We start from the raw sequence: 17,487 nt of genomic DNA, 5'->3' as shown, positions 1-17,487 counted from the left end.
GGCAGTGGGGCTTAAGAAAGAAGCCCATTTTAGGATACTGCCCTAGGAACTTAGGCAGCAGCAAGGCAGATGCCCCCCTCGCCACGGTGTTTGTCTTGGGCCCCGAGATCTCTAATCTTCTTCCCAACCAGCATAACTAGATTTCCATCAGATTCCCCAGCAATCTGACCCAAATGCATAAGAGAAGGCCCACTTGGCCAGCAGAGGTATGATGTAAAGAGTCTGGACCAGGAGTCAGGCACCCTTGTCTTAAGCCTATCCCTCTCACTGAAGAGCTGTGGGACCCTAAACAAGTCAGTTACCCTCTCTGGGCTTAGGTTTCTCAGCTCTGAAACAAAGATTCTGAGCTTGATGGTCCCCACGCTCCAGAATGCTGAGTCGGTCTGCGGGAATGTGCAGGGCCACGGCTGGGCCGGTTCAAGGGCAAAGCCTGACATTTCCACTCCCATCCCTGGGCTGCTTTGCTTCAGGTGACAAGATTGTCACAAGATCTGTCTCCCGCCTCAGGGGCATGTACTCCTGCAGTTCAGGATAGAGATAAAACAAAAGGCCAGACCCCTGGGCCTGGGGGACCCAGGGTGACATCAAGCCTCAGCCAAGGAAGCCACACGTTCCAAATAGCTTTATCCCAGGATCTAAAATAGGCAGCAAATGGTTTCCAGGCTCCCCCTCAACTAAAGAAAAAATATCATAGGCTCAGGGATGTTCCCAGTCATAAATCAATAAGCTAGAACTATTTCTGTCCTCATCCTTTGCCTGGGGTTTCTCCTACACCCTCCAACCATCCTGTCCTCCACATCCTGGCCTTCCAGCCACCCCAGCTCTGGAGTAGGGTGCCATTGCTCAGCAGCCTTCGGACAACACCTTGGCAGCCTGGCCACGCCAGCCTTAGAACACAACACTGCCTGCAGGAGAACACAGAAGCATCTAGGTGCCTCCCACAGCCTCTGGGAGCCTGCTTCGGCCGAGTCCACTCTGTCAGGCTGATCAGCTCCTGGTCTACACCAGCTTCCTGGCTGCGCCACCCGTGGCGGCTCCCAGGAGTAAAGACCCTTGGCTCAGGAAGTCCTCTCTGTAGCGGTGGGTCAGGCTTCTCCTTCATGTGGCTGCAGAGATTAAATGAATACCTCTTCGGGCCACTGGGAGGATCAGATGAGACCCTGTAGGTCAAGCACTAAATGTGGCACCTGGCAAGTTACAGACGCCCAGAAAAGAAGACCCGCCTTCCCCCGTCCCCCCACTAGCCTTTCGTCAAGAGCTCAGGCTGCCATGGCTGAGCCACATCGTCCGAGGGCTTTTTTGAGATTTTGTCATTCTCAAACCCTAGGTCAGCGTTAAGTCCAGCTCGTGGAGAGGCCTTTGAAGACACTCCCATCTACACTGAGATCCTTTGTCAGTTTCCCCGGGTACTAACCCCAGATGCAGTGCCGCTGGGGCGGGAGGCTTTGGTCTCATGTCCAGTCTTCCATCGCCCTCTGCAGGTGGCACTGGGATACTGCAGGCAGTGTTGGCCACAACCCTTGCGCAATACCAGGAAGACCAAGCACCCTCCCCCTATAGACTCCAGACGCTTGATATATTTTTTTAAGATTTTATTTATTTTATTTTGATAGAGAGAGAAAGCACAAGCAGGGGCAGAGGGAGAAGCAGGCTTCCCACTGAGCAGGGAGCCGAATGCAGGGATCTACCCTAGGATCCTGGGATCATGACCTGAGGCCAGGGCAGAAGCTCAACCGACTGAGCCAGTCAGACTCCAGATTGAGATGGCAGGGCGAGGCCAGGTGTCTGACAGAACAGCCTCTCAGCATAACACAGTGATGGACAGCTCACAAAGCCCTTGCTTGTTGGATTTTCATAACCACTCGGCCTTGCCTCTGTTCCTAAGCTCAGAAGAAAATGCAGTCATTGTTCAGTCCTTGCAGGCTCACTAATGACAGCAGACACATTTCAGTCTTAGGCTTGTGTCCTAATGTCCTAGAACATTCAAAAGCCAATAAAATGGATGTGCATGGATCTCCAAGGAAATATCAGTTCAATTTCTAATGTTCCTTGCTCTTAAGGCACTGTAAAACAGCTGGCATATCTAGAATACTCTGAGGAAGGGAATTTTGTAAGAAAGTGTGTGGGGCACCTGGGTGGCTCAGTCAGGTAAGTGTCCGACTCCTGATTTTGGCTCAAGGTGGCGAGATGGAGTCCCACGTTGGGCTCTGCTCTGGGCATGGAGCCTGCTTAAGATCCTCTCTCTCCCTTTCCTTCTGCCCCTCCCCCTCCAAAGAAAGTACGTGAGCGTATGTGTGTGTGTATGTGTGTGTGTGTACGTGAGTGTGTAGTGTGTGTGTTCTCTAGAAATGAAGTCTGGCTAAGACATGGCAGGTATTAGCATTTGGTGAGAGTAGGATGATTAATAAGTATTTCTCACATGCCAAGCAGCTGACCATTTCATTTATTAGTGGCATTAAGCACCAGGATCAAGTGCATGGCCTCCACTATTCTCTTTCCATGGCCAGAACCATGGCCCCATCTGGCAGAAATTTGGGTGTTTGAAGCAGTGAAGGCATATGACAATGTCACATCAGCCACCCGCACCACACAGCGATGAAATCACCTTTTGGAGCAACTAGAGGATGTTTGCCCCTCTCCTGTTCTCTTTACCAACCTCAGGAACTTGGGAGAACCTAAGCAGGATTCACTAAGCCCAGAAAGCACATCACAGGAAGGAAGCCAAGTCTCTGGTAGCTGCAGATTATATAACTGGAGTTTTCAGGTCATATATTTATAGACTTTTAGAGCTGGAGAAGGCCTTAGAGATTATTCCAGTCCAATCCTTTCATTCTACAGTGAAATAAAGCACAGAAAAGAGAAACGACAGACCAAGGTCGTACAGATAGAGACACAGCTGGGATGAGAACCCAGGCTCCCTGACAGTGATTTCTCTGGCTGATCTTGAATTTGGTAGCGTGATTTCCAGATGGTAATCACTCTGGCTTCCAATGAAGATTTTTCCCGGATTTTTTTTTAATATACCAAGGGGAAGAGAAAGAAACCTAGCACATTGTAGGTGCTCAATAATTGGGTTAGTTGGCTTTTGATGGTATAGAATAATTTCCTTCCTGCCACTTAACAAGATCAGATTCAATTAACCTTGAATTTGTTTCATTGTTCATTCTCTTCAATGACCCGAAGGTAGGTAGAGGTTTGAATCTCACCCCACTGTCCCACTGCAAATTGGAGTATGGATCTGAGGTTATAATATGACGTTCATCAGCTTGAAGGGGAGGCTTTCCGAGGAAGGCACATGGATTTAGACTGTAAGCTTCTGGAGGTTTGTGGGCATTCTCCTTGAAGGGCAGACCCTGTCAGCACCTGAGGTTAGACAGCCTGTCCTGGGAGTTAGGCTATGGCACAAATACTTCTTAAACCTATTTTAAATGCATGATTAAAACAGACGTTAAGAGATTCTCGTTGCTTATTAGTTACATGTGCCTAACAGTTCTGAACTGGCTTATCATTAAGTTTGCAAAGCATATTTTTGATCGACACCTGCCAACACAGTCAGTGTTCTTCCAAACACCATCCTGATGCATCAAGCGTCGTCGGTCACGACGTGTACAGACTCAGGTTCTGCAGGGCCTGGCCCACACCCCATGGAAACTCCGTGGTTGCATAGGAAGGCTCTGCTGGGGGCTTACTCTTCAGACCCTCACAGACCAGGGCTTACAGTTTTCCGGTACGCCAGTGACACACTAGGAAGGAATGGCAGAGAACTCATTGCCGGGGTCTTCCCGTAGCACAGGACACGTTGCCCCCTCTGATGCCCATGCCACCTCCCGCCGCCGCCAACCACCATTCTGAGACCGAACACCCCTCTGCAGTCCTGGCTGTTGGGAGTGCCCCCAGGGCAGGACCCCTTCATTTCCTAGTCATTCATATTTTTGCTAAGCACTTTCTGTGTGGTAGGTGTGCTAGTAGGCTCCAAAGGCACAGGGATGACCAGATCCAGAAGCGGTCCCTCCGCATAAGGTACTCACAGTCCTGAAAAGCATGACTGGTTCATAGAATCAGCTACACACACAAACCCATCGCAGGGATTTTAAATCACTGGTGTGTTGTAACAGAGCAAAGGGGCTTGGATTGGAATCTTTGCTTTAGGTCTGGGGACCCAGAGGGGCTCATTAAATCTATGAGTTCTGCATCAGACTGTTTGCAAGGAGCTAACTTGCAACCTGCATACGCTTACGGGGAGCCATGCAGCACCTCACCTCCCAGGGAATGGAATTTGGGCAACTGTCTGTATTGTGGCCACGGTGGGAAGGTTCTGGGCTGCGGAAAGTTTACTGCGGAGCCATGGGCATTGCTCACTGCCTAGGAGCTCCACACGTAGTCTGGGGTTTCTTACCCCGTAGCTAAAGCTATTGGCAGAGGAGGGCGGCCTGCCTGGGGTCCCGTCGGCCTCCCTCGCCCTCAGTGCTGCAGCCTGGGACAGCAGATCTGCCCGCTCTGGGGACCCTCCTGGACCCTCCCATCCCTGGAACGCTTTGGGTCCATGCGTACCCATTTTGCCTCTAAACCCCAACCCCAAAAGGCCTATCAAATCTCCTGTCGAATGCCCAGGAGGCAAGCCAACTTGGGTTAGCAGGGGGAAGCGGGTCCTGCTAAGTCAACAGAAGCAGCTGCTGCAAAGGCAGCTGGCGAGCCCTGTGCGTGCAGTGCCCACTTCAGCTCAACTCAGAGGCGACAGCAGAGGAAACCATCCTTGCGTGGTTTTCTTTTGCTGGGCATCGTCCACTACAAGTATCTTCTAGGGCCTTCCCAGAAGGATTCCAATGACCACAGAACTCCTGCTCATTCTGCTAGGTACACTGAGCTAGTAACCCATCACCCTGAAACACGATCGTCTGGTTTCCAGAAAGACCGCGAAGTGCTCATGGGCGCCCGCATGTGCCAGCAGCAGCGTGGCTCACAGCAAGCACAGTGTGAATGTGCTGCCTCTGATTAGGTCATTGACTCCCCTTTCTGTCTCTGACTCCACAGTACTCACACAGTGGCCTTCACAAAGAAGGGTGTCGAACGTGCCAGGGATGGACACAAGAGATTAGGCTCTTGGGGACTTTTACCCATCACCCTCATCTTCATGAAAAACAATGAAATCTGTGGGTGATAGCTGTGCACCAAAGAGCCCTCTTCCCTTGAAGAAGGCCCAGCTGCAAGCTGCCGCTCTAAGGGGATTTCTAGCTGTTTTCCAGCAAATTCAAGGGGGTGCCTCAATGGCAGAAGGAAGGCAGCACGGACCCAAGGCTGCCCAGTGGAGAGAGGGAGCCTGGCATCCCACTGTCCTCTCTGCAGTGTCAGGCCTCTGCCCCGGCCTCCCCCAGACTGAGTGGGCGCTCAAGGGGCCTCATACCAGGGTGGTGAACTGGTCCACGCAGGCGTTGCGAATCCTCTCTGGGGTGGCGGGGCTGTCAAGCCGGAAAAGCTCCGTCTTACGATCTGGGTTCTTAGCTCGAGCTGCACGGATGGCGTCTTTGATGGCAAAGAAGATAGAGGCTGACAGGAAAAGGGGCGGCTCCCCAACGGCCTGGGCAAACAGAGCACAGGACAGGGAATCAGGCAACGAGACCCCAGCCTTCACACCCGGAGGGCTGGTGACGTCGGGAACCCCAGCAGACACCAGCAGGCTGCACCCAGTAAGTCAGAGAGAATGGTCAAAATTCTTCAGGGGCCGAGAACTATCTACCTAGTAAATGACTCAACCTCACTGGCATGTTTCTTTTAACCCTCACTATGTGATTTTCTCTGATGACACCATGCAAATAAAATGTACCACTACAAGTTGTACTGAAGAATTATATTTTATGGACAAAAGAGTCTGGCATGAATTTTGACCCTTTCCTCACAGTTAGGAGGCTAGGGGAATTGTCTGCCTGCAGCTCTGACAACATTTACAGGCACCATAATCATACATCCAGGCAACAGCATCGTCTGGAATATAGGTATCATGACAAACAGGAATTAAACATTTTTTAGCAGAGGTTGCTTTGTCCCCCAGAGCATAGATCAGAAACTGCCTGTAACAAAATCACTAGGGATACTTGTTGAACACGCCTATGACAGGGCCCTACTCCAGACCTACTGAATCAAAACTTCTAGGGCTGGGCCCCACAGAACTGCATTTTTATCATGTGTCCACAGTGATTCCGGTGCTTGCCAAAGCGTGAAGGTCAATGGCAAGGATCACAGAGGGCCCAGCCCCAACCACAGTAAAGTAAACCATGAGATGAGCAAATGGCTGTGTTTCACTGGTTACAAGTGATCATCTGTCTTCCTTCTTAGATCTAGGACTGTATCAATCAGCTTACTTGATTTTCAACCATTTTTTCATCCTTACTGGAGACAACGAGGCTACAGGAAGGCTAGAATCCTTCAGGCATGCAAATCAAGTTTAAGGTCAGGTGCCAGCCAACTGAAGGGGGCGAAGGGTTTGCACAGAGGTGTTGCCTGATCTGCAATGAATATGCTATTCTTGTGGGATAACAGGAAGGGGTGCCTATCTGTGGGATCACCTTTAGGACCAGTGTCAAGACGCACACCTGAGACGTGGGTGGAGGTCAGGCTTTGACCTACAGGACTGGATTAAGGAATCCCTCTGAGTGCACCCAAAGGAGCCAGCTTTGACCACCCAGAGGTGGTGTCATCCCAGTTCTGTTTTCTCACGCAGGGAATGCCCACCCCTCTGCCATCCTCACCAAAACTACAAAAACTAGTGTCAAGCCCTCTTGTCCTTCCAGACCAGCCATCTGCAGACCCACAAGGTGGGTGGCTGGAGGCCCTCCTTCCCACCCGGAGCCTCCCACAGTGGAGAGCAGAAGGCAGCACAAACCCAGGGCAACAGTACCTTGGATGCATAGATGGCCTTCTTGTTGGGGCAGTCACGAAGCAAGGACACACTGAACTCAGTGGGGATGCTGCCAAATGCAGGGATCTTATAGGTGCTGGGGCCACGGGTGTGCAGGCTCCCCTCTGGGGAGTAGTGCAGCTCCTCCAGGGTGAAGAGGCCAAGGCCCTGCACGAATGCCCCTTCCACCTGCAAGACAGACACACACCGCGGTCACTCTGCTCCCCCTCCCCAAGGATAGATGCTACTTCCCACACCAGGCACCAAGCCCCGTCTGGAGCGGGCCTGGAAAGAAGCTGGAACCAGCCCTCCACAGCCTACCTGGCTCCTGCCCAGCCTGGGATTCATCTATCTGGGCCCTCGCCAGGCATTGAGGTAGGCAGAGCAAAGGCATTAACACGGAAGGTTAGTTTTAAAACTTATCAGCGATTCCAGAAGGATCACACCGTGGTAGGCATCATTTTTCATTAAAATCTGCCGCAGGGTGGGTGGAGCTGTTCCATGCGCATTGCCACCAGGGAAATGGCAACTCGGAGCTGAGGAGCGGGCTCCCAGGCGGACAGTTGCCAAGTGTCCCTCAGGGGCCCACGCGCCTCCTATGCGCTAAGCAGGACCATGCGCTTGTAGGCAGCCCCACAAGACAGGAGGAATTTCTGGGATAGTAGATGTAGGTTTTTTGAACTCCCCGCCCTGCCTGCCTTCTGGGAGAGTCAGTGCCCCTGCCGTGGCTCACACATCTCTCCAAGGGCACCTGCCACGTGGTTGCTGGCCCCCACGTCTGTTCTCCCAGCCTCCCTGTCACCACGGGACTCAGGGGCCCCACTGCCAAGCACGTGTGTTCTCCCAATGGGGTGCTCATCATCTCTGTGTCCGAGGCACTGAGCTCAGTGCCTGCCTCTAAGAGGGGCTCCCCCAATGGTTGTTGAGTGAATTAACGAACACAGTGACTAATGACTAAGTTTCTGTATACTCAGTAATTGCCTGTTTTTGAAAAATACAATTTATATTTTCTACCAGATGCTCAGTACACCAGCTCTTGATGCCTCCCTGTCTCCTGCTCCACCTATCCCACCCAACACTCTCATAGTTTCCAAACGTGATTTTCTTTGAGCCATCCCTTTATTCCTCTTGCTTGAACCTGTTTCTTTTGCCCCACTGTTCTCTGGCATTCCACACTTGACGTTTACTTCCTAGAGGACAAAATGCATCCCGGGTGGAAGAGGAATGAGGAGGGAGAAACTCCTCTGGCCTCAGACCTCATTGCCTGCACACCAATCCCAAACCCAATCTCCATTCCACAGTGTGCCCCTTCTCAAACTGTGCGTGTGCATGTGCGTGCCTGCGTGCGTGCACCCAGTGTTCACACCATTCATCATCTTGTTCTCTGAGGTGTGAGTGCCCTTCCCAGAATCTACATTAATGTGTCTTCGGCCTCAAGAGCTGGGTGTGCTCTCATCGATCTAACTCCTGCTGAGGGAGACTCACGTGGTACCCTGTTCAGACCGGCTTTTCAACGACATTGGACAAAATGCATTGGCTGGTGACCCTCAGAGAAGAAGGGACACACCCGTGGCCAAGTCCCTCACCACCCTGCTCACCCATGTGCCTTACCTGTCCAATATCAATGGCAGGGTTCAGACTGGAGCCGACATCCATGACAATGTCAGTGCGGAGGTTCTGAAGGGGGGGAGAATAAAAAGCAGTGTAAGAAAGGAAGGTGTGGGATGACAGGTGGGGCTCGGTGACCCTTAAATGACTGCGTCAACCAAACAGCACTTTCAGAAGCAGAGTGCCCCGGCCGTGCTCAAGCAGGGTGTTCATGGCACTGCCACTTGGCACTGGGATCGTCAACGCTGAAGTTGGAGTTTGGGCGGGCGGGCAGGGGATGGCAGCGGCTATGCTCTCCCGGTGATCAGAAGTCACTGTGCACACACCCACACATGAGTGGGAAGGCCGGTTCCCAGGTCCCTGGGCTCTGACCCCGAGTCTGGGTCAATCGTGTCAGGAAGGGGACAGCAAACTACGTTTCATGGGTTGATTCCAGCCTAAGCCCCGCTTTTGTAGGACCTGTCAGCTAATAATGGTGTTTGCCTTTTTAAATGACTGACAAAAATAAAAGGAATATGGTGTGACACATGAAAATTCTATGAAATTCACAGTCAGTGTGCACAAACCACATTGTAGGGGAACGCGGCCGTGACCGTTCGTTTGCATTCGTCTGTGGCTGTTCTCATGCTTCGGTGTTGGGCCAGAGTCTTTGGGGCCCAGAAAGCTGCAAATATTTGCTCACTGGTCCTTTATCGGAAGTCGGCCAGGCTATGATGTCAGACATTATTTTCCCAGCCATAAAGTGTGTCTCTCTCTAGCAGTTCTTAGCGTTTGTAATTCACTTGTTTTTCCTCTCTTTCCCCTAACTTAGTAGAATGGTTTTGCAAACTCCTTACTTTGTGATCCCCCGTTAAGCAGTCAATTTCCACTTCGGAGCAAGCCACCCCGTAAGAGAAGTAGTGGAAGGGATTTCCTGAGTTCGTCTCAAAGCTGTAGCCAAGGTTGGGTGTCCTGGGGGAGCAAAGAGAGAACATTGCACATGTGTTAAGATTAGCACACACACCCCCACCATACACACACACACACACACAAACACACACACACAGCTTGACCCACAAAATCCTAAGACTCCAAAGGTTTTTTCATTCAGCTGCTCTTCATAAAACTCCATGTGTTTTTAATTTGAACTTGTTAATGAGATCCAGGTGCTCTAGAGCATTCTGTCTCCTGTCTGCTCAATTCTGCCCAAGGCCCTTATGTGAATCATTCTGTACAGCCGAGTGGCATATAGTATCAGTGTGCTGGCCTCTACGTGGTAGAAACGGGACACATTCGCCCAAGCTCACGAAGGACATGAGGGCCACATTCCGAAGGATCTGATGAATTGGGGCTCAAGGTCTCGGGACCAGAGATCCTGCCCGTGCTGCCTCCTGGGCTGGTCAGTTCCTCCAGCTGAGAGCTGAGCTCAGCATCTCCTGAGAGCCTGGGGGCATCTTCAGCCACTTGCCTGCGTTACTCCGTGGCTACTGGTCCCTTCTCCGTTGCAGCAAATGATTTGAGGAAAGTGTTATTGATAAAAGCAGATGTTCTCGTATATTTTTTTCTTCTTTAATCCTGAGTATCTTATACAATTTTAATTTCACACGAGTCATGTGTGTGTGTGTGCATATTTTCACACCCAGAGTGTACAAGCCCCTGCACCCATGTTTTTCTATGCATGACAGAAGAAAACATGAGCTGATGGGATCAAAATCTGTATGACCGCAACACCAGCACAGCGCTGAGGGAAAGAGCTTCTCCCAGGAGAACCTGCCACCATCTCTGTCTTCACTTGGGTGTTGCTTTATATTACCCAGTTTTACCAACTCTGGACATAAAGCAAGAACTTCTGAGAAAACCTGCACACGTGCGTGTTTGCACAGGTCAAGTATCACATAACCCAGGGAGCACTGGCAAAACTAAAATACATAGTGAACTATTTCTCCAAACCCATTGATGTGTGAAAGAAAAGGTCTGAGTTCAACTCCCCAGAGAACGCTAGAACGTTACGGCTGGTAGGAAATATAATCGCATCTTTTCACAGCCGCAGAATCAAATCGGCAACATCTCGAGCTCTTCTCGCTGCTACTGAATTTCAAAGTAGCAGAAGGTATGTGCTCTTTTCCAAATCTCACTTTCGGCTCCACTGAATTCTGCATTTTGTAACGAGACCACGTGCTCTAAATCTCCCTGTGGTTCTTCCCAAGAAGAGTCCCCATGCAGAAGTCCAACGCGCGATACAGAGGAACACACGGGGGCAACTCCGACCCCAGTTCTAGGAGAAAGCTGTGGGAGGGGTGGCTGGTGACGGTCCCACTATGTCATTAATGAGGAAACAGGCTCAGCGAGATCCCCGATTTCTCCAAGTGCAAGAATACACTTCCAGACCAGAACTAGAGCACAAGCCTTTGGATATGGCGGCTCATGTTTCCGCCTCCTTGGTACATAGATTGGCGATGCTGGGTATTTCAGACCATTTTCAGAGTGAAATTAGCAGAAGACCATTGAAGAGATAAGAGTTTCAGGGGAACTGCTCTCTCCTGACCAAAGGCTGAGGGCATTCAGTGTAGGAGGGGACTTCAGAGGTTTGGATGACAACACATGGTGAGGCGGGTGAGAGCAGCCCCGTACTTACTTATAAAACCCAGTCGCAGACAAGCTCACTGCATCAAGGTAGGCAGCTAAGACCTGAGAAGAGGAGAAAGACAACAGAAAGGGCTTAGCATACTTTCCAGAATCCTTGTCCCAGCACTAAGATCTCACGAGTTCACCCTCCTTATCTGGAAGCTGACCAGCTCTGTGCACCCGTGGCTCCCACCTCCGCAGCTCACCTCACAGGCTCACTGCACGGGGAGACCGCACTGGAAGCTGAGGAGCTATGGAAGCCTCTTAGTTCATCTTCACTCTTCGAGTAGCCTCCTCACCCCCCGGGGAGCCCAGCCCAACCACAGCGAGCATCTTAACGTACTGCCCACGTCACTCCCCTGCTCTAGAGCTTTGGATGACGCCCCATTGTCTCTAGAGCTCATGCTTGATATTCAGAACCCCAATGTTCACTCTGGCTTCATGTCACACACACATCATGGCCACGCCAACCAAACTCAAGGGTCAATCTCTCCCAGCCCCTCTGTGTCCCCACAGCTCTACACATTCATTCACATGGTTCCTCCACTGTATATGCCCAAATCCTTTTCTTCCCTCAACGTTCAGCTCAAGCTTGTCTCTCTGTGTCTCCATGCTGAAATCCAAACTACCAAAGTCAACCCATGTTCATGTGGTATTTATGTGTGTGGTATCTGTGAGTGTGGGAAGGGAGGTGGAGGTCAGTCACATGAGGCACAGTAAGGTGAGGGGGTCTGAGAGAAATAGCTTCTTTTCTTTGGGTCTATTGAAGGAAATGTATACTATCTGACTGGGTCATGTGTGGGCTCACGCTGTATGTTACCATTGTGCCCACTTTCCCCACCCCAACTCTGGGAGATGGTAAAACAGGGCTACCACTGAGGTATCTGCTTGTTGGAAGAGATGCAGTCTTCTGCCAGAGAGAGACATCCTTACGGCTTCCCTCTGAGCGTTCCCAGCACACAGGCCTCCACACCAGAAACCAAAGAACTGGGCTCCTTCTTATTATGAGTGCTTGCCTGTCACTTCTAAAACCACAGGAATGATAGAAACTCTTCGGTAATGCCTTTTTCCCCCACTCCTTCACAAATGGAGCCCCAGTAGACCCAGAATCCAGAGCAGGAAGAGGAAGTGCCTCAAGGGGCAGCCCTCTGACAGCAGGAGGTTTGACGAAAACCAAGCTCATTAAGACTGAGGACGAGCAGGGTATAGAACCAGGCCCAGAGTCAAGCGCATTTAGTAGTCACCCCACCTTCTGAGGCTCAGGGCAGCCAATCCCTCAGTCCCCACAGTGTTGTTGAGATCCTGGATCAAAATTTTTCCGCAGGTGACTTCCCTCAACTATGAAAACATAGAGAAGGGGCCCACAAGGTCGAGCACTTACTTGTCCTGTGAAACCATACAAACCATGTCAGCTTCTCTGCCTGAGACTAGATCAGGACCCTATTCCTGCTGCAGGAGGGACAGAGAGCCTGCCTTTAATGTCTCTCATTTGCAAAAGCCACTTGGATCAGCTCAGACTTACCCATTCTTCCCAGGTGCCAGACGGATTCTTTTTCTTGAAGGGTTCCAGCCTTTTCAGGATGGTCTGACAAGCTTCCTAAGAACACATCCACCACAGTATAGCAGACATATTAACCTTCTGCATTTCCTGGCCCAGGCAAAACCCCAAGGGCCTCAGCAAGGCCACCTCCAAGTAATGCTGTGCCCATGGTGCCGTTCAGGCAACCTTGCCACCCTCTCAGGAATGACTGGGACCCGGGGTGGAAGCCACAGGACCCTGCCTAAGGAGCCAGCCTTGGCCCTGCTGGGAGAACAACCAGTTCTTAGGCTACAGAAGATGAAATGTTTGAGGGATCCTGAAGGAGATGACTTCTCCCATCAAACTCTTTCCTTAATTACATCCCCCACATAGAAAGAGAAGCAAGTGGCTCTGACCTGGCCAATCCCAAAATCCAATCCCAATCTCAGTCCATAGTCTTATGACCAATTGTACCACTGGAGAGTATATCTTTCCAGAACACTCCTTGTGACCCTCCAAATCTCTTCCCCATTCTACACTCATTCTTCTTGGCTTTGATGGAAGCAATTATGGCTCTTAGGCCTCTCTTTCAGCTTGGTGTCAGGAGGAACAGCGTCCTCCTGGATAAGAGAGCCAGGGCATGGCCACAGCCAAAGAGCCGACAAGGACTCTTCCAGCTCCCACCCCAGGAGGCTCCCTCGGCACAAAGCCCTGGGCTGGCCCTCAGCTCTGGCAGCTCCTCAGGCTCCTTACATAGACGGCCTGCCCGTTGAGGTCTGTGCCGACGGAGGCGGCCGTGGGAGAGGTGTTCGGTACGGTGTTAGTGCTCGTCTCACTGATGTAAATCTTAGAGATGGGGATTTTCAGAGCTCTGCTGGCCACCTGGGAAAAGAGAAAATATCACCCTCTCAGGGAGGGGTTAACACGGGGCTTGGCTGCCTTCTCCCCAAGACAGACTCAGGTTCACCATTACAGGCAACAAAATAATGTTATAAACTATAATCCTATTGAGACCGGGATGTTCTCATACCTGTCTCCATTTGAAGGAGAACTTTATGGAGTGATTTTGTTGGATAAAAAAAAATTCATAAACCTAATGGTGACTCACAGCACTTTTTAAACCTAACCGTGACTTAAAAAAAAATAATAATAATACAATTTGGCCAGTCCGTGAGGCAAGCAGGTGTGCCACCTCTAATCCAGCGCCAATATCCAGCTCTGCCATGTGGGGGAAACTGGCTGCCTTTACACACACAACACACCCGCTTATACACTGTTGGGGAAGGGCATCCAGAAGGTGTGACCACCAGTTGACCTTTGCGCTGGACCTGGGGGATCAGAGGCTCCTTGCCTCTTCCCCTGTCCTTGGAATATGGGTTCTGCTTGCCTTTCCTGCTCCCAAAGGCTGCTCCAAGGACACAGCCTCCAAGGATGATGATGTAGGGCTCAGAACACCTGCACAGGAACTTGACTAAACCCAGTTAAGGCCTCTCTCTCTATAAACTTCTAAGATTACGTGGGCAGGTGTGGGGATCATCCCTCTTGCCGCCACCCAAGGCAGGCCTCTTACATAAGTTCCCTTTGCTTATTAAAACTGTGACCTACCAACCTGGGCCTCTTTTTTCCGTCTCCCCCTGCCCTCTGAGTACAGGGGTCAGTGTCTGATCACACCTGGGAAGCTCCCCCAGGAGCTTGCAAACCAATACAATCACAGAGCCCTATAATGTTGGCAATGGAAGTGACCTCAGGGGTCACCTGGCCAAACCCTTTGCACAGATGAGGAAACAGAGGCCAGGAGGGGAGAAGACTTGCCCACGACCACATGTAAATGGACGGCAGAGCCCGGGCCGGAGCTGGAGCCTGCTTCTGCCGTGCGCCGCTCAGCGTCTCACAATACCCTCCCTCCCCCCAACGCCACAGGGCCGGAGAGGGCTCCCGGTCTCCAGGTTGCTCACCTGGATCATCTTGGTGTGCAGGCCTTGGCCCATCTCCATACCCCCATGAGTCAGCAGCACGGAGCCATCTGTGTACACGTGAATCAGCGCTCCTGACTAAGGGAAGAGAAGGACACCAAACACAAAATTCCATAAATCCTAACTCAACTTGAGGGTTGGGACCAACGGTGCTGGAGCCCAGGAGAAAGAAAACCAGCAGTAGCATTTTGGATAGAAACCTGAGACGAAAATTAAAGTGGTGTCAATCTCAGGATTTAATGATGTAGCCATGCAACAATTCGAGAACATTTTCCTATTTCTCTACATGTGTCTCCCATTCTCAGGAGAAAGGGGGTCAGACTCTATGGATGAAGCCATAGGATCAGAAGGCAGGGTAGCTGTGGCCCTACAACCAGGAAGAGTAAGAACTAGAAGTTGACCCCAGATCTCTGAGTCCCGTGTTGCCCTCACTGACCTGTGATGTTCTGGACAAACAGGAATATGCAAGTTCAACTTCATTTAAACAGCAGAGAGGCCCTCCACTCAGCTCTGTTACCAGCGACAATAGCCCTCCCCTCGCAATACTGAAGACAGAGGAGAAATGGGGCCAAGCCCAGGGGAGAGGGACAAGATTATATAAAGCAATTACCTGGTTGAGAAAAGGAATACCGAAGCTTATTCCAAACTTGGTAGGAATTATGCACAATCCTCTCTTCTTCCAACAATTCTCCCTGGAGAAAAAGGAGGATTCTCATAGAACCTTCTCTATCATGTTTGTGTCAGCTCAGACATAGTTTCAGACATCTTTGCAAAATTGGAGCAAGGCACCCTTGGAGCTGCCCACACAGTACTTATCACAACTGAGTTGTGCCCCCGTTGGGTAAACCAAATGAGAAAGTTCAGATTTGGGCTCTGGGTCCTTCCGCGCAGCTGAAGCAGGGCCCACCCCTGAGAGCCTGGACTTAAAATTATCGTCACTTCCCGTCAGAGTGGAGTTCAGGTGGGGTCAGGGTGCCCTGTTGGTCTTGGGACTGTGACAGTCCCAGGGATGAACCGTGGCTCAGTGATGATAGTGGTCACCCCTCCTCTGTGATTTCTGTTTGGTTTTCTGGGTAACTTGGTAAGGAAACAGAGCCAGTGTAATTATCCCCACTTTGCAGATGTTGAAACTGAGGCCCAAGTTGACGGAGTGACGGCAAGGTCACATTTATCGATTCGTGTCAGAGGCAGGTGTGTAACTGTGGTGCTCTGAGTCCTGGGCCGGCGTGCCCCGAAGGTGGACGAGTGCATAAAGACAAACTGTACTGACGAGCTATGATGCTGAGGGCCAGCTGTAAGCCTATCTGCCCCCAGGGCTCAACACGATCTCAGGATCGTAAAGAGACGGCTATGAAAGGGACAGCAAACTCAGCACTCCCACAAGTTAGCCACTCCACTAGCAGCCTGGTATTCTGCGTTCAGCAAAGAGACTTAGACTATGAGACCCTAGAGAGCAGCCGAACGTCGGACTCGCCCCTCCCGGTGCTTACTCGTTGAACTTGTCAATCTCACTCCTCCGGGCGTGATACTGGGAGCTTGCTAGGCATTCATCCCAGCACCTCAACAAGGTGAACGCCTCAAGCTTCTGGTTGAAGTGTGTCAGGTCGCCCTCCTTATACAGGTTTTTTCTCCGCACCTTTGCAAGGAGAGAGACACTGAGGGCTTGCTGGTGGCAAGGGATGAAGGGGTACAACCTCAAGTTAAGCTTCAGACCCCCTCCACAGCATCTGCCTCTCCTCTGCCGCCCCCGGGTGATGCCCAAGACAAAGTCACTGTCCCCTCAAAGTAGCTTAACCCACTCTGACCCGCGCCACCAAACTCCCGGCTAACTTACTTCCTCTGCAGGCAGCCTGCAGGTCAGTGCGACTTCGCTCATCCAGTACTCGGCAATGAGCATCGCCTGGGGCCCCCCAAAGCCCCGGAAGGCTGTGTTGGATGACAGGTTGGTCTTGCAGAGCCGCCCGGTGCCCAGGATGTTGGGGATTTTGTAACAGTTGTCCATGTGGAATAGGGCTCGTTCCATGATCTGGAGCAGAAGAAACCAAAATGGGAGAGAATGGTGTGCTGATTTCATTGGCTTCTCCAAAATGCGACTTCAAGAGCTGCACCCCCTCTATCGTTTCCAGACCCATGTGGCTCCTCAGGCCCAAGCTACTTCTTCCCTGGTACTGCAACCCAGGACTCCTTACTGGGCTGCCAGCCTCTGTGTCTCTCCACCCTCTAACCTACTCCTCAAACGAAAATATAAGGTCATTTCAGGGGCACCTGGGTGGTGCAGTCATTAAGCGTCTGCCTTCAGCTCAGGGCGTGATCCCAGCGTTCTGGGATCGAGCCCCACATCAGGCTTCTCCACTAGGAGCCTCCTTCTTCCTCTCCCACTCCCCCTGCTTGTGTTCCCTCTCTCGTTGGCTGTCTCTGTCAAATAAGTAAATAAAATCTTTAAAAATATATATATAAGGTCATTTCAGATCAACCACTTGCTTAAAAATGCCACTTATTCTCTTTGGAGTGAAGTCTTTATATCTTTTAGCATGGAATCCAAGACTCTTTATGACCTTCTCCCAGTGTATTTTTTATCCTCTTTCCTGACTATACGTTCCTCTTACCTGATATGCCTCTCCTCACCTTACCCACCCACTAACTCACATCCTCATTCAGCTCCTCCCTGGGGAAGCCCTTCCCAGGCTCTCCAGGTAGGACTGATCACGTGCCTCTTCCCCCCCACCTCCAAAATAGGTGATCTTATGAATTAATTTTAAAGTAGGTTGTATTCCCATTCAAGTTGTATGGCGAACAGTTAAAGAGTCAAATACTTCCGTAAGTTTGTGTTCTGCAAAACAGCAGCCCCCGCTTTCCTTCCTTCTACTTCCCTTACAGCTCTGCTAGCTCAG

The 17,487-nt window shown here is 51.1% G+C and overlaps 1 protein-coding gene across 2 annotated transcripts in view; it reads right to left on the bottom strand.

The window, feature by feature from the left end:
• Window positions 1–2,303: 2,303 nt before the first annotated feature.
• Window positions 2,304–17,487, bottom strand: part of XDH (xanthine dehydrogenase) — a 59,430-nt gene continuing 44,246 nt past the window's right edge. For both annotated transcript variants that reach the window (XM_019807760.2, XM_002927017.4), the window contains exons 25-36: window positions 16,431–16,622; window positions 16,087–16,232; window positions 15,207–15,288; window positions 14,579–14,674; window positions 13,377–13,505; window positions 12,627–12,701; window positions 11,115–11,167; window positions 9,337–9,451; window positions 8,504–8,569; window positions 6,893–7,081; window positions 5,402–5,575; window positions 2,304–3,743 (exon numbers count right to left, since the gene is read on the bottom strand). In XM_019807760.2, the coding sequence (XP_019663319.2) occupies window positions 3,693–3,743; window positions 5,402–5,575; window positions 6,893–7,081; window positions 8,504–8,569; window positions 9,337–9,451; window positions 11,115–11,167; window positions 12,627–12,701; window positions 13,377–13,505; window positions 14,579–14,674; window positions 15,207–15,288; window positions 16,087–16,232; window positions 16,431–16,622 (1,368 nt within the window). In that variant the 3' untranslated portion in view covers window positions 2,304–3,692. The remainder of the gene's footprint in view (window positions 3,744–5,401; window positions 5,576–6,892; window positions 7,082–8,503; window positions 8,570–9,336; window positions 9,452–11,114; window positions 11,168–12,626; window positions 12,702–13,376; window positions 13,506–14,578; window positions 14,675–15,206; window positions 15,289–16,086; window positions 16,233–16,430; window positions 16,623–17,487) is intronic.

The sequence above is a fragment of the Ailuropoda melanoleuca genome, chromosome 4 (genome assembly GCF_002007445.2).
Source record: "Ailuropoda melanoleuca isolate Jingjing chromosome 4, ASM200744v2, whole genome shotgun sequence".
Lineage (NCBI taxonomy): Eukaryota > Metazoa > Chordata > Mammalia > Carnivora > Ursidae > Ailuropoda > Ailuropoda melanoleuca.
Note: the sequence above shows the minus strand (reverse complement) of the source record. Positions and strands in the feature narration are given on the sequence as shown.